This window comes from Sander lucioperca, chromosome 9 (genome assembly GCF_008315115.2).
Source record: "Sander lucioperca isolate FBNREF2018 chromosome 9, SLUC_FBN_1.2, whole genome shotgun sequence".
Taxonomy (NCBI): domain Eukaryota; kingdom Metazoa; phylum Chordata; class Actinopteri; order Perciformes; family Percidae; genus Sander; species Sander lucioperca.
This window is the reverse complement of record NC_050181.1, coordinates 34,159,646-34,182,242: the sequence shown is the minus strand read 5'-3', so window position 1 is coordinate 34,182,242 and position 22,597 is coordinate 34,159,646. Positions and strand designations below refer to the sequence as shown.

General features: G+C 38.5%; 2 protein-coding genes across 6 annotated transcripts in view; one reads left to right on the top strand and one right to left on the bottom strand.

Annotated features, from left to right (window-relative positions):
- The window catches only part of parp2 (poly (ADP-ribose) polymerase 2), a 17,197-nt gene extending 2,027 nt beyond the window's left edge, over nucleotides 1–15,170 (bottom strand). For 2 of the 5 annotated variants that reach the window (XM_036004983.1, XM_036004981.1), the window contains exons 1-16: nucleotides 13,720–13,959; nucleotides 12,632–12,841; nucleotides 9,572–9,739; nucleotides 9,255–9,325; nucleotides 7,491–7,541; nucleotides 7,025–7,121; nucleotides 6,827–6,902; nucleotides 6,640–6,752; nucleotides 6,408–6,563; nucleotides 5,611–5,749; nucleotides 5,006–5,069; nucleotides 4,751–4,885; nucleotides 3,608–3,735; nucleotides 3,318–3,417; nucleotides 2,844–2,942; nucleotides 1,568–1,692 (exon numbers count right to left, since the gene is read on the bottom strand). In XM_036004983.1, coding sequence (XP_035860876.1) covers nucleotides 1,568–1,692; nucleotides 2,844–2,942; nucleotides 3,318–3,417; nucleotides 3,608–3,735; nucleotides 4,751–4,885; nucleotides 5,006–5,069; nucleotides 5,611–5,749; nucleotides 6,408–6,563; nucleotides 6,640–6,752; nucleotides 6,827–6,902; nucleotides 7,025–7,121; nucleotides 7,491–7,541; nucleotides 9,255–9,325; nucleotides 9,572–9,739; nucleotides 12,632–12,841; nucleotides 13,720–13,786 — 1,799 coding nt within the window. In that variant the 5' untranslated portion in view covers nucleotides 13,787–13,959. Of the gene's footprint in view, nucleotides 1–1,567; nucleotides 1,693–2,843; nucleotides 2,943–3,317; nucleotides 3,418–3,607; nucleotides 3,736–4,750; nucleotides 4,886–5,005; nucleotides 5,070–5,610; nucleotides 5,750–6,407; nucleotides 6,566–6,639; nucleotides 6,753–6,826; nucleotides 6,903–7,024; nucleotides 7,122–7,490; nucleotides 7,542–9,254; nucleotides 9,326–9,571; nucleotides 9,740–12,631; nucleotides 12,842–13,719; nucleotides 13,960–15,164 lie in introns of those variants that run through there. The other 3 variants (XM_036004984.1, XM_031298091.2, XM_036004982.1) reach the window with 3 other exon arrangements.
- mettl17 (methyltransferase like 17) lies at nucleotides 14,123–22,597 on the top strand. The gene is made up of 14 exons (XM_031298100.2): nucleotides 14,123–14,450; nucleotides 16,070–16,211; nucleotides 16,303–16,452; nucleotides 16,556–16,643; nucleotides 17,059–17,140; nucleotides 17,367–17,440; nucleotides 17,764–17,858; nucleotides 17,961–18,031; nucleotides 19,729–19,836; nucleotides 20,790–20,858; nucleotides 20,987–21,037; nucleotides 21,147–21,239; nucleotides 21,687–21,883; nucleotides 22,328–22,597. Exons 1-14 carry the CDS (start codon nucleotides 14,382–14,384, stop codon nucleotides 22,419–22,421), a joined length of 1,383 nt encoding a protein of 460 aa, XP_031153960.1. The 5' UTR covers nucleotides 14,123–14,381; the 3' UTR covers nucleotides 22,422–22,597.

Genomic DNA, 22,597 nt, shown 5'->3' with positions numbered 1-22,597 from the left:
TTTATATATTTTAAATGTGTAACACCACTTGAGCCACGGTGAAACGTTGTTTGTTGTATATGGTTGACATGACAACAAAACACACTTGTTGAGTTGATCATCTCACTCTCTCTGTAATGGTAGGCGTGGTTTGGGAGTATACGCTAAAACAGCGAAGCAAGTGCATTCTGGGATTTGGTGTCTTTCATTCACATGAGCCAAAAACACATTTTCTGGCTTTTCTCGGCCTAGAAGCCACCAATTTCTAAAAAAAAATTCACATTTCTACTACATAAGTGACCCAATTTAAAGATATATTCATCTTTCCAACGGTGAAATAGCCCTTAAAGGCTGCATTACAGTAAAGTCATTTTCTGAACTTACCAGACTGTTGTAACTGTTCTATTATTTGCCTTTACCCACTTAGTCATTATATCCACATTACTGGTGATTATTTATCAAAAATCTCATTGTGTAAATATTTTGTGAAAGCACCAATAGTCAACACTACAATATCGTTGCGGTATCGACATCGAGGTATTTGGTCAAAAATATCGTGATATTTGATTTTCTCCATATCGCCCAGCCCTACCACAAGCACAAGCAGATGTCACCAAATGTCTTGTTTTGTGTGACCAACATCCACACTCAAAATATTCAGTGTACTATCCTGCACGACCAAGAAAAGCAGCAGATTCTCACATTTGAGAACGTAGAACAATAAAATGTCATTTTTGCTTTTAAAAATATGACGGAAAAATCGAAATAGTTGCCCATTAATTATGTTTCTAATTGTTGACAACCCCGGAAAAAGGAACTCCCATTTAATTAAAAGTAAGGCCTATCATTATGTACATAGATATTCCACTTTTATATTGTTTCTAATCCAATCGTTGTCTAATGGACTAATCACTGCAGCTCTAGATAAAACATTAAAAAAAAAAACAGCATGATCCGACTTGGATTTGAAGGTGGCACTAGATGAAATTAGCAATGTTGCATGCTCAGATGACTGCTCCGTAATGAAAAACTAGAAATCTACAGAGAGAAGAGGCAGCAGAGCGGCAGAGAAGGCAGAACTAATGAGAGTAAAACAAGGTCAGTCCATCAGAGGATGAGGCCCTAGAGGCCACAGAGCAAACAGAGTTCAGCATTTTCTATTTCGACTTTCATTTTGATGGTTCGACTCCAAACGGCCTTTGTCTGGAGTAAAACCATTTCACTTATTTTGTAGCATTTACAAACATGAACCCTAGGAAAATAGAAATGAAATTATTTCACAATTAGCAGAGTATGATGGTTGTTAAATCAACTGTAAATTAGTTAAACTATAAATCTCAAAGTAGCAGTTAAAGAAAGAAGTCCTCAAAGAGATTCTTTATGGGCTTCTTCTTGTAATGTTTTTATATTATATTGTTATTGAAATGTATATTTGTTTATATATATATATATACGTATATAGTACTCTTTACTAATGTAATTAACAAACTCCCCCTTTCACATAATGTAATGATTTTTGTTGTGTAACAGAAAGCACAATTAAATCAATGTGTGGCTGTATGAAATGTATGAGTGTAATGAGACTAACAGATTGACAGAGTTTTTGGGGTCAGGTCCGGTTTGTCCAAGGCCCTTGGTGCTGTGTTTCCCAGCAGGCAGATTGTTGGCCTCGTAGTCGGCATCCAGCAGCTCGTTGCTGTCTCCCAGAGCGACCTGCGACCACGCACACACAGACACAAGGCATGGACACTGAAACAGTGCTGCATCACATCTAGGGCTGGATACCCAATTCAATACTTTTTAGGCACTGACCGAATTGCCTCCCTAATATGGAGTGTCAAAAAATGCCCCGTCATTCAAAACCAAATGTAAATACCTTAGGAGCAAATCTTATCAGAGTCACTGAGCCAATAAGCATGCAGCATGTTTCTACCAAGATCTTATAATGCTGCTGATTGGCTGTCTAAAGTTAAAGCCGAAAAATGTATAAAAAGATTTGTGCCGTAATGTGTAATGTTGTAATTTCTTTTTGTTAAAATGGGTTTTATAAAATTGGTATCGAAAAGGAACCGGTGTCAAAGTCACGGTACTGGTATAGGTATCGAAAAATGTTGAACATTACCCAGCGCTAGGCCTGCACGATTCGGGGAAAAATATGAATCACGATTTTTTTTTAGCTTAGAATTGATATCACAATTCTCTGCCATGATTTTTTTCTCACGAAGTGTAATGTTTATTGCACACATGAACCATGACAAAAAAAACAAATTGGCAGTACCAAACATAGATTTCTTTTGGCACCTATAGCACATTGGGCATCCCCACAAGCCTGTAAACATAGAGGCTTCAATGATTAAAGAAAATAAAGTACATACTGGCCATTTAAGTACAGTAGGCTACCAAAAATAGTGACATATAACACAATGAACTAAATATGGCGCTGATACAGGCTCTATCTGAACTCCTTGACCATGTCTTTACATAATTAAAACATGTTAATGTCAATGTCAAATGCTTTCAATAAATGAATTGAAGGAGAAAAAGTCATTTAAAAATGAAATGGCGAACAGGGGTGAATCCAGATCGCGATTTTATAACGATTTAATGTGCAGGCCTACCCAGCGCTAATCACATCTGAGCCAAACATGTAATGTAATGCTCAAATCATGTTGGCTTCATTGTCAACTACTGACACAATTTGCTCTTGGAGCCTTTTTCAGTCAAATAAAATGTTTGGGATCTGATATCCAATACTTATTCCACCCATTGAATCTGTTGTTCCTGTGCACCTGTTCTAAATATAGGATGTGATGTGCACTACTACCTCATTGACTCTGGCCACGTAAAATAGTGAATCAGCTCACCTCACACAATAGCAGCAGTCCCACGTTGTTGTTCTGGTTGGCAAAGCAGTAGTTGCCACTCTTTGATGACATGTCAGCAAAGTAGATACCTTTTCCAAACTAGATAACAGAGAATCAGGGAAATTATTATCACTGGAATACGAAATATGGTGCTGTATTCAAAAATATAGAAGAGTTAATAAATGAATTCCAAAATGTTAAGCACAATCATCATCTGTTGAATAATATAAAAGTTTCTATTGTAAATATGGCGTGGGGTGGTTCTTAGACCTCGCATCAATGTACGATATGATCCTTACATAACAGCCAGATAATGTATTTAATAGATGCCAAAATGCATTTTATGGTATGTATTGATGTCATTATTTTTTATTTATGACCTTGTTTTTGTTTTTAAAGCAAAGGACTGGGGGTTGAGACAAACATGAAGTGAGAAACAGTATTTGCAGGAGTCTTTCTGTCCCTCCATCCTACCATGTAACCAGTGACGGGAGCTTCAGGTGGGGCCACTCGGAGCCCCTGACTGAGGATACCGACATAGTTAGTCAGGCGGGAACCGTGCCACAACAGAGTCCTGGAAGACAGACAGACACACACATACATAGTGGGCTATATGAAATGAACATATGGAACTTAGTAGCAATGCAGATTGCAAAGCTGCACAGCACATACGGTATGCCATCTGAGACAACATGAACCAGTAATGGTGTTTATCAAAGCCTACAGGTGTATTGACAAGTTATCCAAACACTGAGCCCACTTACCTGTTGTGCATCTCTGAGAGGAAGTTGTTACTCTCCCCGTCTCTGTCCACTGAGAAGATGTCAAGCACAGTCATGGTGTAGTCATGATGGGTGGGGGCGTGGGTGGACTGTAGATACTTTTCTATCACCTTTACACAGAGAAGAGGAACGTTTATAAGGAAACAACACTGGCTACATAAACCATCTTCAGGTTATTGCAGCTTTGCACCCGGCGCAGCGCATCGCAAAGCCCGACGCAAGTGTCTTTGCTAGTTTAAGACCGACGCAGTTGTCAATTTCCTGTCCAGCGCCCACATCATTTAAACAGCAAATACACCTGCGCCTATCTGTGCGCCCATGGGCGTGCTGGTCTTACAGGGAGGTGTGTTCAGGTGCATTCTTGGCGTATTGCTATCTTGAGGAACTGGAAAGTGCCATTGACCAACAGAAACCTGGTCTAAAGTCTTGTGGCTGCAGTGCATTCAGGTCTATTAGGGCCGCTGTCAGTTAAAAATTGCGTCCTTCTGCTCCTACTACAGTGGATCCCTCCCTGAATGACGTTTTGAAGTTGCTACAGAAAAGCCTCACCAGAGGCCCCACGATACGATGTTATCATGATACGATATTATCACGATACAATATTACTGCGATTTTAAACACATTTCGATATTCAGCGATATATTGCAATTTATTACCTTTTTTCCAACCCCAAATTAAGGAAAATCTATCTGTTTTTATCTAAATAGATTTATTTCTCTGTTTGTTCATCTCACTTCAATTTTGATTGTCCAGTCCATCTAGTGGACTGAAAAAGCAATTCATTTTATTATTATAGTACTAAAAAGTTTAATTATCATGTGCTTATACAATACAAGATCGATACTTCAATTTCACTAAAGTATATGTAACATTTTCTAGATAACACTAGGTTTAAAGTAACAGCTCAACATTTCATATCTGGAATATATTTGTCGCCTTGGATGATTTGATCTTATTGGTACAATTTGATTGACCAAGAACAAATAGATCAGCCTATTGACTTGGTTTGGGAATACTAATGAAAATGAAATTTGAAAAAAAATGAACATAACAGCAGTGTATTAGTCCAGGCTGCTAAACCTTGATCTTTATCATTATAACAGCTATGAGAGGCAAAACACCGACCGTGTACTCATGGCTGCTGGAGGCCAGAGGCTGCATTTGGCACCGGAGGGAGCTGTACTGTCTGTCCAGAGGATGTTCGTCACTGTCTTCACTGTATTGAACCATTTTCACTGCTATCTGAATGTCACTCAGAGCCTGAAATATAGATATAGACATTTTAGTATGGATGACAGATTCAAGTGAAGACATAAACAGAATGATTGTAGACCAAGTTGATTCATTTAAAATATCTCAATCAATGGAGAACCTCTTTACCTCCAACAGTGCAATTTTTTCCTTCAGCTCATCTTCTGTACGAATGATTGGAGGAGTTCTCAACCTGGAGAATTACATCTTTTAGTCAGAGCAAGACAGGTCAATGCAAAACGTTTCCCTGTCATCATTCAGACATTCATTTCTCAACAGCATTAGGGCATCTCTGTGACTGCACAGCTACATATTTTACGGCTGGGACCATATGCTTTTGTCCCGATTCGATTCTTTCACCATACATGGGTGCCGATGTGATTTGTATTGCAATTTACATTTAATGCGATTCTAGAAGTACTGTGATTCGATAGTTAAATAATACACTTCTAAAGACAATTTATCATGAGACATTTGTAAAAAAACTAATTGTTTTCTAAGAAGAATGCACATCACATGTCAGTCAGTCAGTCTGACATTTATTTCATTTGTAAAGAACATAACATGGACTTTCTCTATTTTCTTCTTTCGGTCTGTTTCGCTGGAAACGGATATGATGATGTCAGCAGTACCGTATAAACAGAATATATTAAGGTGAACCATTGGTAAAAAAAAAAAATATATATTCTGGGGAAAACAATTGGTTCTCTTCCCACCCCTAACATACTGCCTACCCAAAGTCATGAGGGATGCGGGTGTAGAACTGGTTGCATGCTTCCAGCAGGTCGCGACTGCTGCCCTTCTTCTTCAAACAGTCCTCAATTTTCTTCAGTGCCATGTAGCCTGCACGGATCTGCTCTGAGGTCAGCTTGCCTACAGGTGGAAAGAAAAACACTGAATTTGAAATATGAAACACAACAATCACGATGTAAAAACAAAAACAAAAACTGGTCACTTGTTTGTCACCAGATGAATCTACTCATACACTCAGGTGGCGAAAATGATGACTTTGAAAACTTGTTCTGTTGCATCTTTAGGTCACATAGTAGCACCTTGAATATTTTCTAAATTCTAAATGTGCACTATAAAGAATTAAGTTGAATTCTAGGAATATTTATGGGTAGAAATTAGGACTGGGCAATATGGAGAAAATCAAATATCACAATATTTTTTACCAAATACCTTGATGTCGATATTGCGGCGATATTGCAGGGTTGACAACTGGTGCGTTCACAAAATATTTACACAATGAGATTTGAGATAAATAATCATCAGTAATGTGGATATAATGACTAAGTGGGTAAAGGCAAATAATAAAACAGCTAGAACAGTCTGGTAAGTTCAGAAAAGTACATCACTTTACTGTAATGCAGCCTTTAAAACCAGGAAAAGACAACACTTATGTCATATCACGATATTACGATATCCAAAATCTAAGACGATATTTAGTCTCATATCACGGTATCAACTGATATTGATACATTGCCCTGTTGACCATATTCTGTTGTGATTTTGATTCTGTCAAACTGACCGAGAGGAGCTTTCCGGGTGTCAAACTTCATCTCCAGCACACACTCCTCCATGGCTTTGAGGTCGCAGATTAGCTCCAGGAGTGACTGGAGCCTCACATCCAGCTTGGAGGGCCTCTTTTTGGGTGCAGCATCCATTGCTGTTTGGGTCTTCTCCTGCAACAGTGAAATAAATCAGTATACATATTGATAGACGATATCGAGGAGATACACAAGTCGTTGGTTCTTGGCCTTTGTTCCTTGCCTTTTCATTGGTGCTGTAGTCCACGAACACCATGTCATATTTTCCAGCTACTTTCTCAAAACTCGCTCGGTGTTCCCACTCATTCTTGGTCTTGTCTAAAAACCTGTGGCGAAACAAGCACATTTTCAGATGTTCACAAAATCTGGAAATATTTTTTTGCTAAGTACACAATCTTACTTTTTCTTGAAGACATCTTTGGCTTTCAGCAGGTCTACACCACAGGCTGTCAGACTGCTTTGACCCACTTTCCCCACTAAAAAAGACCAAAATATATTGAATCAGTTAGTTTACATAACTGCAGGCGTTTATTGATTTCCTGCATGAATACAAACATCTATATAAAACATATTAAGAATCACGGGCACATCAACTCACCTCTGCCCCATCTCATCCACACACTGTAAGCCTTGGAGTTGTCGTCTTCCAACAGCTGGATCAGGTAGTATTTGTTGTTGTTAAACTGAAGATTTGTCTGCAAGATAAGACAGCAAGCCTAAAAACCAGTTCACTTTCTTACAGATCAAAACGGAAAGAAATGGAAATTAAATTCTTGTAATGTTAAAGCCTTCATTAGATTTTGTTTTTTTGATGTTGATATCATGTAAGAAACAGCATCAGAGCTGCATTATTAGCTATGCAGAGTCCCACATTGTAAATACATTTTGTTCTAATTTATCAGTACCTGAAACCGCGGTGATTACAATATCTATTAAACTATTCACAAGTACTATTTTTTGGTGCATTTTTGAGCACTACTCACTATGGAAATAAAAACTTTTTTTAATTAATTTGGCAGATCCTTTTGAGTCAAATTAAAATGGAATGTTATCACATATTTTACCTGATTTAGCATCACGTCGTAAACATCATTTCCTTCATTGTAAACATGAGCCTGAAAGAGAAATAAAACAGTTACTAATATAAATGAAGGGAGCTGCACCTGATTCATTGAAAACATGTTGTTCCTGTAAACATCGAATTTCTTTTTATACTGTTTATCAAGACAACAATCATCTGAGAAAATGTTTTTACAAAACACAAGTGGAAAGGGCCTTTTCCTTTTCAAGGACATTGCAGGACAAAGGTGTAAAATGCTCTATAAGCACTACAGATAAACAAAAAATGACAATTATTCTCATTATAGATTAATCTGAGAATTAGTTATTGCCCATCACAACTACCAAGAATCCAAAGTGACGTCCTGAAACTGCTTGATATGTTCGGCCAGCAGTCCAGAATTAGGACATATTTTATTTACTATCACATATGACGAAAAACAACCGGTAAATCCTCATTTATAAGGAGCTGCATCCAGCAAATTTGACATTTGAAAAATAATAAAATAATGAATCAATTATGAAAATAGTTGCAGATTGATTGTCTTTCTATCACCTAATCGTTTCTGCTTTACTTGTTTGTGCTAATTTGGCTATGTTATTAAAGAAAGAAATAAGTATGATTACTAATTTTGAACATGGAAATCCTTTTTTAAATCATTTACAATCATTTTGAAAAATTTGTTTGCAGAGTATTTTGTTTTTGTTGGTTTTCTTGCTTGTACTGAAATGTACATATTCTTATTTATGTTTTGTTTTTAACATGTTCAAAATAAACGTAATCAAATCAAAATTAAATCCCAAGAGCAAAAATGACATGATTTACAAATGCATAGCCTAACAGGTATTTTTCTTATGTAACAGTGATAGCACTGATGAAATGTTCATTTCAGTAACTTACACTGAACATTATTGCTGTTAGTAAATATCAATAACCACGGTGTTAGTTAATAGGACTGTGTATTGGCAAGAATCTGGCAATACGATACGTATCACAATACGTGGGTCACGATTCAATATATTGCAATATATTTCGATACTGTGCATAAGGCGATATATTGGGACATTTTACAAAAACTAATATTTAAAAAAAGACATGATGTGCATAAAAGTCAAAGAAGTTTACTTTAGGTAAACAATTCAGTACACAGAAAATCAAACTGCCAGTTTGGGATTGTGGTTCACAGGTTCTTAGTGAGCTAATTTTGATATGCTAAAGTAGGCCAAAGTTCAGCCATAGCTACATTGTTAGCTTCTAGCAAAAAGTCAGGCACTGCTAGGCACTGCTAGGCAAGGAAGCTAGTGGTGCGTCTCAGCATAGCCATCTAGCGGTAGGGGGTTTAAACACAACATAAACGTGAACCACTGTCAAAATCGATATTGCGTTTTTGAAAATCGATATACTATTGCTAAATAAAATATCGTGATACTCAAGTGTATCGATTTTTTCTTACACCCCTACTATTTACTGTGTAAATGATGATGTAAATGACCTGCGCACACAAATGGATGTTTCTAAGTTGCTCTGGTTACAACAATCATGTAAAAGATTGAAACTTAAATTCTGGTTTGATTTAAGATCAGACATTCAATAGAATAGTAACACACTCATATACTGAATAATAATAACCCACAAACATGTGTCATGCTCACAAAAGGAACTGTAACTGGAGCGGTGCTTTGTAAAGGTCTTCTACAGGTGTCCAACCACAAGCATGAGCCACGTGAATCATGAGTTTCATATCTCGTGGACTGAGCCGATACTGTACCTTTCCGAGTTTGGCTTTACATTCAATGTCCACCGGGGCTTTTCCCTTCATGACAACCGTCCTCACAACCTCTGTTAAACAGCCAACGATACAAGAGATAAACCATTAATGTGGTCAACTGACATTTCATATGAAGTTCAGGTAACACCTGACATGTCCTTTTAACATTCGAAATAACAAAAACCACCTGATGATGTTGCCATAGGCGCTTTGTGGGTCACGTGACCAGTTGCTCAACAACTTGGAAATTCTATTGCACTTTCTTATGGTATTACATACAACAGAAACAACAGAGATGACGATAAAATCCACCTTACCTCCACTTTTTATTTCTTCTTTGGGCATTTTTCCAGTTGTTGTCTGACTCTTGCTCTGCCCTCTCTTCCTCTTAGCTGCAGGCTGCTTTTCCGTCTCCTCCTCTTCCTCTTTAACCTGAACCGGCCTCTCATTCTGAGCAGTCAACTCAGCAGCGTCATTCAAACTTTCTGAACAAAAGAAGACAACAAAAGAAACATTTTAAATACCTTCAGTAATTCTGATTTTTTTTTGAAATACATAATTACAAAACTGAAGAAAAACCATAAAGAATTCATATAACACTTCTACTATGACTACTACTACTAACTAGTAACTACTACATAAAGCTTTTCCTAAAGAAAAGTAAGGCTGTGTTCGGAACCGCCACATACTACTGTGGAACACATTGTGCAGTATGTAGTACCTACTGCATACTGCATTAGCAGTATGCAGTATGAACATTTATTTTGCAGTATGCTAGGTGGGCTTATCATTTAAACCAGGGTCCAAAACTTAACTTTTTGTCCACCAGCCAAATGGCTCGTGAATGTTTGAATTTTACCAGCCACTCAATAAGATTACCAGTGTTTTTTGGCTGGTGAGTGAAGCAAATCTACAAGCCACTTGCATATTTTACCAGCATTTGGCTAGTAGATAGTGCTACCGCTAGCTGCTTTAAACTAGCTCTTAAAACACTGACATAAAGAAACAAACTCATACCACTATTGGAATTGAAAAATACAATGTTTGTTTACTTTATAAGATACTCAACAGTGACCGCCCACTTTTTTAACAGCTCTGGTTGCCAAAGTGTTTTTCCCCGTTCAGTTGCACCATTGACGTTTCATTGAAGGCTTATATAAAGAGTCTTAAGCCTGGATCCAAGCCAACCAGCTGGGAGATGAATCATGACCATAAAACATTTCATTTGGCTCAAATATTTCCATGGTAACAGCTGTTACGCTTAGAATTGTGGGTAGTGTAGTAATTCACCATGACATTGCAAATAAAACATGTTTTTCTTAAAGCGTAACTCTCGCCAAAATGCAGCCTAGGGTCTTTTTGTGAATGTACCCGAGTCAAACTTTAGTTTAAAAGTATAATTAGGACGGAAGCGCCACTTTTAAGATTTACCGTATTCTCGTTTTTTGGTCAAATGGCCTTTTGAATGGGAGTGCTAGGGGCACTTTTATCTCAAAATCGCTATTTTTAAAACACTAAGAAGGCTCAACACAACATGAAACTTTGCTCGATGTATCACCAGGGGCTCTACACATGAACTCGAGCATTGACAACATTGTTTGTGTACACAGAGTTTACTAAAAAGAAAGATTTTGAGCAACTCACGTTAGCAGTTGTTATTTACGCTATCCACCATTTTCCCAGTCAAAAATAGGCGATCTCTGAATGCGACTGAACGGACTCCATAGGAGGAAATGTCATTCTTATATGAGGCTCCTTTTTCAACTACAAGGTCAATATTGTGTTTCACTAACAACAAAACAACGAATTATCCGTGCATTTACATGGAACTTTACTCTCCTCCCTCGACTATTTTTGACTGGCTCGATAGACGGCGACCGGAAGAACAACAGCTACAGTGAGTTGCTCAAAACCTTTCTTTTTAGTAAACTCTGTGTACACAAACAATGTTCTCAATGCTGGAGAAAAGTTTCATGTTGTGTCGATCCTTCTTAGTGTTTTAAAAATAGCGATTTTGATGCTGTCATAGAAGTGCCCCTAGCGCTCCCATTCAAAAGGCCATTTGACCGAAAAACGAGAATACGGTAAATCTTAAAAGTGGCGCTTCCGTCCTAATTATAATTTTAAACGAAAGTTTGACTCAGGTACATTCACAAAAAGGCTCACATTGTGGCGAGAGTTACGCTTTAAAACAAGGTTGATTTCATACAGACTTGTGGCTTCTACAGGAGCAGAAACCTTCGCTTCACAACCTCGGAGCTCGTGGTCAGTCTACCTCGGATGGTTCAGACATTATGGCTGATAATAGGGGTGCGTGATATATATCACGATGTGCAATATTATATCGAAAGTGTTGCGATAAGTATGCAATATTTTGATTATTTTGTGGAGCGATGCGTCCCGTCCGTTGGCTGTGTGGCTTAGTTGCGTTTGATTTAGAGCTTGAAAAGCTATAATGATCATGTTTCATTGGCCAGTTACCGTGCCACTTGCACACGTTAGTGCACATCAGCGCATGTGTCCACTACATGACAAACCGTATGGAGCGTACCACGTAACGCGTGTGCATATTTCGACAGAGTGACAGTGTAAGTGAAGAAATGGATAGAGACAAAAAAAAACGGAACGAATCAGAGAAGGGAAAGAAAAGAAAGGACCTAAAGAGAGAGCAAAGGGAGTCAGCGGAGCAAAAGAAAGAACACAAAAGTAAGAAAATGAGTGTTGCTCAGGGAGAAGACGAAATAACAGAGATTGAAGAGGAAACTTTAGTGGTCAAAAGTAATCCCATCCCGCATCTATTTCTCACTGGTAGCTATCCCGCAACTTTATAAACAGTGTTTATATGAGGCAGAGTTTGGAGTCAGAAATACTGAATATTTTTCATCCACGACCGACCTGTGGTCCAGCTGCACTACGGAGCCGTACATAAGTCTCAGTGTGCGCTATATTGTTGTGAATCTATTTTGATGCGTTTTCCCATAACTTTTGTAATTTTACATATGTTTAAAAATATCGAAATTAATATCGATATCGCAATATTCACAATCGATATCGCAATATCACATTTTGTCAATATCGTGCAACCCTAGCTGATAATCAAAGTTCTTATGTACAAAATGAATGGGATTTTTACTTCAAGAACCACACTGTTGAGCTCTATAGTAGGTGGTTTCAAAAACGGCATACGTGCTAACTAAATGGTGAAAATTGAATAACCCAACACTATATAGGAGTTGGATTTGTTGTTTGTTGTTGGCTACAGGACACCCTAAGAAAACTATAAGACACTGAGAAATCAACATGAAATTAAAAGCAAAAATAAGAGAGGGGATGACAGAAATGAAATGACAGATGTGGCATAACGCACACACTAATACCTGGTTTTACTGTCTGAGAGCGAATCTTCCTCTTGTACTTGGTGACAGGATTAATCTGGACCATCTTCTTCAGGTCGACTTCGTAGGGCGTCCCAGAGCCCAGAGACAGAGTGACAGACGTTTTCCCTGAAGAGACGGCTGAGTCCAACAAGGCGCAGGCTGAAGGCGAGTATGGTTCCCACTGATCTTCATCTCCTTTCCACTGCCACACTGATCACACATACAGAGAGTCAAGTTGTTGATACTTTATTACCAATGTAAAGTAGTTCTGGTAACTTGACTCTACTCATTATTTTGACAGTTTAAAGTCAAAGGTTATAGTCTTAGCCAACTGGGAGTAGGCAACAAACATTTTCAATAAAGTCCAGCTGCATCAATTTGAAAAGTTCGGAACTGGTTAGGTTAATAAACATGACATGACAATTCTTTTCATTGAAATACTGACGACAGTTGGCTCAACATTTCTGTTTCTGTTTACCTTCTATCCCTAGATTATTTTAGGAAACAATGGAACAGTTAACACTGGTAATGCACTTTATGTTATTGTTGACTTCATTTATATGGCTCTTTTTTATATCTAAAATTCGCTTTTTAAAAGCTTTTTAGGGAGTAACAGTAAGTTACTGAAATTAAATCTGGCATTTAATATGGATATATTCTGAAGAGGTCCTTGCAGAACAAATGGGGATGTAGCTAAACAAACAAACAACAAAGTTGAACATTATAACCTTCAGGATGTATTGTATTGTATGTACAGGATGTATTGGAGGGCTGTTGAATTATAACGTTACTGCAACAGTTCTAACCAGTTGTACCTTATCAACTGACAACTGGATGCATGTGGGATATTCATAAACAGTGCCACTTGCATCCCTGGGCACCTTCAGGTCTGTGCTGGGTATGATGGCTGACAGTGGTTTTACTGGACCATAAATACATGACATGTATTCCCCTTCTTATATACTGTCTATTCCCCTGCTCTCTTCTGTCCATAGGTCCAGACATGTCCTCAACTGACGTCGATAACGTTACAGCAGCTAGCTTACGTTATCCCGTCAAGCTAACCTTCCAGCGTAACAAGTACCAACCTGTTTTTGACTGGACTTCTTTAGTTTCTTGTGCACTTTTGCTTCTCGAACTTCTTGTACGCCTCATGGTGGTTTATGAAAAATATATAACTAGTAGTAGGTATGTACAGTTAAGGTAGTAGCAGTATAAGGACACAAGAAAGAGGGCGCGGGAAACTTTCCCTGCACTGTTTCCTAGCCGGTGCCGCTAAAGATCGTTTAGCTAGCATCGGGATGAATCACTCCGTGGCTAAAACCAAACCTGTTGTGACCCTGAACCGTTACTGTTACCATGGCAACACTTTAAGCACAAACCTGAAACAAAGTTGAGCGTGACGCTCAAAGTAAGTTCAACGTTCTTCACAAATATAGTCCAACTTTAGCTTTGGCTTTTCATATGTTGTGCTTATTCGTAACTTTGTCTATACTATGGTAACATTAATATTTGCGGGACATGTTGTACCGTACCCGGAAACAAGGGGAGAGTGAGCACTCCTGTATGCGCTCTACGCAAGGAACAGAACTTCGGGACTAAAGGTTCCGCCTTACCGATAGTCGGACTTATTTTGTTGAAGGATTGGTATGAAAAAACCCTAACGTGCTTCCATGCTTTTTAAAGAGAGCATGAAAGTTAAAATTCAAGCCATTTAAACATAAGAAGTCACCGTTCAGGCACCGAAGATATGGCTTCACGGAGCTATGGCGCTTGTGTTCTCTGTCAGAGGGCGGTAGTCGTGAAGATGATGTGCAGGGTGAGTGTCATTGAACGCAGCATCTTTACTATGGAGGTCAGGCAGACAGTAATTCAACAGTACTGAGATAAATAAACTGAGTTTACTTTAGCTATGTTAACACACAGCGTAGTAAACGTAATGTGCATATACATTCATTTATCACATTTCCTTTTTTTTTTTTTACTATGCTCTTCATACAGTATGTGTTTGTGTACATTGTGACCTTCTGAATTTCCTGTAAATCCAATTAAAAAAAAATGTGTTTAGATAAAATAGCCATGAATCTATGATTACAAGTTCAGAGTGTGAGTTATTTAATGAAGAAATGACATCCAAAATAAAAAATATGCTCAGATGGACTGCAAATTTTAAATTGAATACCAAAATCTTGGCCCCCATAATCTATTCAATTATATTTCTTGTTTGTCTATTATTTTGTTTTAAAGATCAGAAGGAGGTTGGTTACTGCTAACCCACTAGAGCTTAAAGAGGTGGTAAAGATAGATAGATATGTATTGTCCCATGAGGGAGACTTGTTTTCACAGTCTGTTTCATGCACATGGCAATATGCACAGACAAATACATCAACAGATAACATAAAGACAGGTGACACATAGAAACAACCACATTCACGACAGCGACACCGGATCAAGATAGAGCCAGCGAGATAGTCTGTTCAGCAGTGCTATGGCAGAAGTGACAAAACTTCTGCCAAAGCGAGTCCTTCTACACCTCTGTACTTTTTTTTAATTTTTTAATTTAACCTTTATTTAACCAGGAGAAATCCCATTGAGATTCAGAATCTCTTTTTCAAGGGAGTCCTGGCCAAGACAGCAGTACAAAAGTTCCATATTTAAAATATACAGCAAAAACAGACAACATAAAACAGAAAAAAAAGGTTGGCAAATTAACATCATCTCCACATAATCACTGTGGTGGCAAAATTATGTTTAAGCATGATTCTTTATATTTTTTGTCTTATTTCTGTTTTTACTTTGTCTCACAATGCTGAAAGTTTTTTTTTCTTCTCTTATTCTCACATGTTGAAAGTAAGAGTCACCAAGTCTGGGAACGTAATATGTACGCTGAACAGATAGGGACTACAAGGTCACCTTAAACTATCTGTTATTTCTGCCTGGATAGTTGAGACTTCTCACATAGTTGAGATAAACGGGATGTCTAAACTTTGGGGTAGAAAGTGGTACAGAGGGGAAGAAGTGAGGTGGCTCCTGAATGTCTGACCATGTTTGAATGTAAGAAATGTGTGAGTCATGTTTAGAAAGAGGGGCATGCCTTTTCTGTCTCACTGAAGATGCATATATACTGTGTGTTTTCTCTCATTCGTTGAATACACTTTCCCACTGTGCTGTTGCACTTGTGAAACCATGTTCCTATATTTGCAAATATAAATAAATACTCAAAGACTAAACTTTGGATTCATTCTCAGTAACTTAGTTTCATTTCTTGTGTTTCTAATCTACCCTCCTGCTGTTAACAAGAAAACTTCCACTACATCACCAGCAGCACTCAGTAGCAGCACATGTGCATTTAGTACTCAAGTAAGCCTTTATCCTAATTTTGTATCTACAGTACGTAAATGCGTAAAGAAACATTTGTTTTCATTTTTTCATCCTCAGGGAATGAGTGCAGCTTCACAGCTGCAGTCCCAGGTAGATTTCCTAAAAGGAGAACCACATAGAAAGCACCCAGGTGTGACCAACCTGAAAACTCTGCGCCTACCTGACGAACTCCAGACGGCTGCACGCTCGATTATTCACAGTAGGTGTTAGTTATGAATGTGGCTGTCAGTTTGCATGCCAAATGTTTCCGTTAGCTTCACTGTGCGGCTCTTCGATCTCTGCACCTGTAGGAGCTCAGGTGCCTCGGCTGCCGGATCGCTCTCGTAGCCTCACAAACTTCCTGTGGAGCAGAAAACAAGCCGTCGAGACTTTGACTCTGAGGCAGAAAGCTGTGAGCCTGGAGAAAGAACTTTGGGAGAAAGCGATGGAGAAGAGAGGAGGTGGGTAACACATGAATTAAATAAATAATAATGGCTGTATAATAGCTGCAAAGAGATTATATAATGCAGCAACTTAGAAAAGTAAATGCACTTTATATTGCAGATATAGATGAACAATTGCTGGAAGACCGCATCAGGAAAAAAGTGTTTTCAGAGCTCAGAAGAACCACATATCACTGGACTCCCATGAAGTAACACTTGCTTTAATCTACTAATTTTTTTTTTATAGAAATATATAATACATATGACTTTTTTTAAATGATAAGTGTTCAGAAACTCAATTATTCAACTATTTTCTAATGGAGAAAGAGCGTTCTTTGTCCAACTTAAGACACTATAGAAGTCTGATTTGTGCCAATGCTATCCAATATTTAACATTTTAAACATTTGTCAACAAGTCATTTTCAGTTTGATATTGACACTAGCTTCATATAAAGTTTGTACACTTAATGTCATAACATCTTTATGTTAATATATCAGGCTCTGAACAAAGCCAGAAGTGGAGCCCTTTCTTTAGTTGTATTGTGGAGCTTGTAACTGGTGATATCGCCGGTGTGATTTTGAGGTGTGGAGGATTTTCTGTACAGCCCCCGCTCTGTGTTTCAGGTATGATGAAGAGTTAGGTGTGGTGTACATGGCGGCTCGGCTGGCTGGGGGCTATGCAGCAGTGAGGAGAGCTATGAATGAGGTAATGAACGAGTAGTGCAGATCATAAGCAAACTGACATGACAATACCAGGGCTGAGTCAGTGCACCCATATCGCCGAAAAACATATTTTTATACTTATAGTGGTAAAGCATGGGAAAAGTACAGGAAAAATGTCCTTATTACTGAGGAGTATGAGCCCTGGATGTGTTAGCGGGTCAGACTTCTGCCTTTTTTTTGTCCTAAATGTTTTTTTTTTTTCATTTCAGATAAAGAAGAGGGATCTCTCTTTTGCCCCGCAGTCTCTCCTGGATTTTGGATCAGGGCTGGGAACAGTTGTCTGGTTAGTGTAAAACACATAGGTCCGAAATACACACACATGCACAAACAGGACCTATACATGCACTAATGGAGAGATGTCGAATGAAGGGGCTGTCCATTAAAGCCGCCCCAAGCAGGGGTTCAGTGCCTTGCTCAAGGGCACCTCAGCAGAACTGGCACCTCTCCACCTACCAGTCCACAGTCCATACATGGTCCATACAGGGACTTAAACCCGATTCCCTCAAGTTCCCAAGCCAAGTCCCTACGGACTGAGCTACCGCTGCCCCAGACAGTTTTCATGTAAATTGCAAGACTGTGAAGCCAATCTCTCTCTTTCCCCCGCAGGGCGTCACACTCGTGCTGGGGCGACACTTTGAAGGAGATGGTGTGTGTGGACAGCTCCGGGCCCATGAACATTCTGGCAGAACGACTTCTCAAAGGTGCTGCACACACAAACACGACTTGGATTTGTAACCTTTTTGTTTGGGCTATTGTCAAATACTTGATCAGAAAACCAAAGTGTTTGTTGTTTTGTTGAGCAGGTGATGACGAAAGAGCTGAACCTCACATCAAACAAGTCTATTTCAGGCAGTTCCTCCCTGTCTCTCCTAAGGTAAACCCCCCCCCCTCACTTTATTATTAAAGCAACAGAAAGACACATTCTGTGTTCAGCATTAAAAATATATTCTAGCCTTCAATTTTAAATTCCAAACAAATCCGATTCTTGCTGTATGTGTGGCAAAAAAAAAAAATTTTTTCTTTCTCAATGATCCCATTATGGTGCATAAATAGTTAGTACAAGCAGTATTACCCAGATGCATTTTAGTAATATTGTGTGTGTGTGTGTGTGTGTGTGTGTGTGTGTGTGTGTGTGTGTGTGTGTGTGTGTGTGTGTGTGTGTGTGTGTGTGTGTGTGTGTGTGTGTGTGTGTGTGTGTGAGATAATAGCAGTTGGAGTAGCTAAGAAACTGTAACTGTTATGTATATATGTATATATTGCTTATAATGCAATAGTTATATTTGTTGACAAAAATCCTTTTTTTATGCTTCTTAAAGAATTTGAAATATTTTTTTTAAATGAATAGAAGAGGTACCGGGTAGTTAATCCAGGACTACAAATGCTACTCACACAGATGTGGTGAAAAGGGATCTTTGGGAAACGCAGTGTAGAGGCACCACAGTAAGCACATGGCACCACAGATGTTGCTAAAAAATCAGGAGCGTCGTTAGAATTCCCTCTTTTACATTTGGTTCTGTGCTTGGAACATTTTTACAGTGCTCAGCATAAATGAGTACACCCATGCTAAATTTGACTAAAAAGAGGAATAAAAAAAAATCATCTTTTGGAAATTGATCTTAATGCCTTAATTAAAAAAAATGAGGAAAAATCCAATCTTTAAGGACACCAATTTTCTTTGTGAATGAATAATGTATCATAAATAAATAAATGTTCTTCCTTAAAATACAGGGTGAGTACACCCCTATGTTAAATTCCCATAGAGGCAGGCAGATTTTTATTTTTAAAGGCCAGTTATTTCATGGATCCAGAATACTATGCATCCTGATAAAGTTCCCTTGGCCTTTGGAATTAAAATAGCCCCACATCATCACATACCCTTCACCATACCTAGAGATTGGCATGGGCTACTTTCCATAAAATCATCTCTCAATGCAAATCAAACCAGCTGTTAGGATAACCAACATAAAAACATGCCAATCTCTAGGTATGGTGAAGGGTATGTGATGATGTGGGGCTATTTTAATTCCAAAGGCAAGGGAACTTTATTAGGATGCATAATATTGTGGATACTATGCATCCTGATAAAGAGATGATAGAGAGAAGATTTTATGGAAAGTACCCCATGCCAATCTCTAGGTATGGTGAAGGGTATGTGATGATGTGGGGATGATTTTAATTCCAAAGGCCAAGGGAACTTTATCAGGATGCATAGTGTCCTGGATCCATGAAATAACTGGCCTTTTAAAAATAATAATCTGCCTGCCTCTATGGGAATTTAACATAGGGGTGTACTCACTTATGCTCCCTGTATTTTAAGGAAGAACATTTATTTATTCATGATACATTATTCATTCACAAAGAAAATTGGTGTCCTTAAAGGTTGGACTTTTCCTCATTTTTTTAATTAAGGCCTTAAGTTCAATTTCCAAAAGATGATTTTTTTTATTCCTCTTTTTAGTCAAATTTAGCATGGGTGTACTCATTTATGCTGTGCACTGTATATGTATGGAGTGGCTTCACTTCCATCTCGAGGATGAGTAGCCCTGACACTTTCTGTGTTTCTCCTTCCAGGTGCAGTTTGACTTGGTGGTAGCAGCCTTCACCCTGTCGGAGCTTCTGAATGTGAAAGAGCGAGAAGAGGCGGTGTTAACCCTGTGGAGAAAGACAAACTCGTACCTGGTTGGTCTTAGATTATGTTAGGGAACAAATCACATTGCCTGACTCCCAGTAGAATGAGCAGAAGACATGCTTTATATTTTATTTATTTATTTTTCATTTGTGAATATGTATGGAAGTTCCGTAATGTATGAGGCAGTAGTGTTAACCATACTGCAGTGATGGTTGTGTAGTCACTCCCTTCCCTTCCCCTTTGTGTGTGATTTTTGTATATTTGTCTTTTTTATTATTATACTTTTTTTCTTATTTTTTATTGTATCAGTGTTTGTTAGTGGTGTCAATATGTTCAATGTAAGAATGTCTCCTTGAAATGAACAACCCATCATGTCCATGTTGAACTGCAATAATAATGATAATAAAGAAAATTGTTAAAAGGACAAAACTTATACTTAACTTAACCCACAGATGATTTGCACTTTGCTGCCAGTTTTCTATGGTCCTTTTGTAGGGCTGGGCGATATGCAGAAAATCTGATATCACGATATTTTTGACCAAATACCGTTGATATTGCGCCGATATTGTAGGGATGACTATTGGTGCTTTCACAAAATATTTTCACAATTAGATCTCAGATAAATAATCATCAGTAATGTGGATACAATGACTAAGTGAGTAAAGGCTAATAATAGAACAGCTAGAACAGTCTGGTAAGTTCAGAAAATGACATCACTTTACTGTAATTCAGCCTTTAAAACCAGGAAAAGACAACACTTAAGCCATATTACGATATCTAAGATCTAAGACAATATTAAGTCTCATATCACAAAATCGATATAATATCGATTTATTGCCCAGCCCTAGTCCTTTGGACTGTGTGAGGGCCTGTTGTCCTTGCACAATTAGTGATTTGAGATATTTTGTCTTTAAATTGCAACTTCAAAACTGTTCTGGTACATAGAAGCCCTCTCCTTTTTAATGACATTTGATTGTTTTTTTTTATTCTGTTTTTTGTATAGGTGCTGGTGGAAAATGGGACTAAAGATGGCCATCAGATGCTTATGGATGCCAGAGACACTTTATTAAAGGTATTCAAATACAGCAGATAAGACGGCACTTTAAAATCGCCATAGGGAAATATGTTAGGTGCTGTTGTGTAAATGATCCGACACAGTCTATGAAAGCAGACTGATGACTTGCAGTTCTCTATTTCCAGAAACAAGAGAAGACTGTCTATGACACCAGACCAGCGTCAGTGTTTGCACCGGTACGTTTTAAATCTGAGCTGCTATACAATATCATGGCGTACTTTCAACCAGCGGTGTCACAGTCTTCTTGCAGCTTCTTTCTATTGTTTTTTTTGGGGGGGTTTTCAGTGTCCTCATGAACTGCCGTGTCCTAAACTGGCCCATGAACCCACCACACCCTGCAACTTCCAGCAGATGTACCAATCTCTGCCTCTGCCCGGGGTAAGAAGCCATTGCCTCGGTTTTATCCCATTGTCTGACTTTGAAAATCTCTGGTGTAAAGCATCTGTAGGTGGGACTAGTTTCTTTGTTTGCTCAGCCACTGTATCAGGCCCTGTTTACACGAATACGCTTGCGGGTGAAAACGATAAAATATTTTATCAGATGTGCCTTTCGTTTAGACGACGATGGCATTTTTGGGGCTTAAAAACGCAAAAAAGTGAAACTACCCTCCAGAGTGGAAACGTGTGCGTGTCTGGTTGTGTGCCGTGTGTGTGCATTGTTTTTGAACAATAACTCCACCTCCTCGTCTGTCCAGACAAAATTGTCAGCTTTTGTTGTGCATACTACATTGAATTTCACACACTTTTGCGTCACCATATGCATGCAGACCAAAATAATCAATCGCTGCAGTCTGATTAAATAGACTCCACTTATTTTATTTTCCAGCACAACGACCGGCAGACGGAGAAGTTCAGCTACCTGATTGTGACTCGGACAGAACCAGCGCAGGCAGAAACGGAAGGTGTGGACTGGGCCAGGCTGATCGCACCGGTGCAGTGCAGAACAAGACACGTCCACTGTCGAATGTGCTGCCCTGATGGACAACTACAACACCTGGTGGTGACAGCACGGAAACACAGCAGGTAAAGGTCCTGCAGCACACATACTGTCAACCTCATCGGCAGCCTCAGCATGTCTTTACAAATGTGTAATTGGGAGACAAAGCTTGGGTTTGATTTTTTTTTTTACAGAAATGTGGTTGAAGAGCTGTGTATGGACTGTATGAGAAGTATTAGTGGCAGCAGTATTTGGTATATGGCATACACGTGTGGAATATTTTTTATTAGAGGTATCTGATCAAATATTAAGTAAGCGTCTTGCTTACTTAATATTTGATCAGATACCTCTAATGAAATATAAATCAACCTGTCATTCAATGCCAGCTTTTGGTATTTGGCAGTTTTTAATACATGGTGCCATAGACACATTTCAGCATTGATACTCAGTCCTTTTATTGGACACTGAATTAAGCTCTGACCATGGTATCTCTCAATTTGACTGAAAATGTTTTCATTTCCTTCAATCAGAGATGAGTACCGCTGTGCCCGGAGCAGCGACTGGGGAGATCAACTGCCAATGATTCGAAGAGTGGAAGACGGCGTCCAGAGTGATTCAGAGTGATGATTCAGAGAGGAAGAGACACATTCTTTAGACTTTTGAAACAGCCTAAAACTGAGATAAGACTGCTGACCAAGGACTAATAATTATTTAATTCACCAGAACATCTGCATTTCCTTACTGTAAATGTTAAAATACTGACCTATGTGGCAATCTGAATAAAAAAAGTCATAACAGAA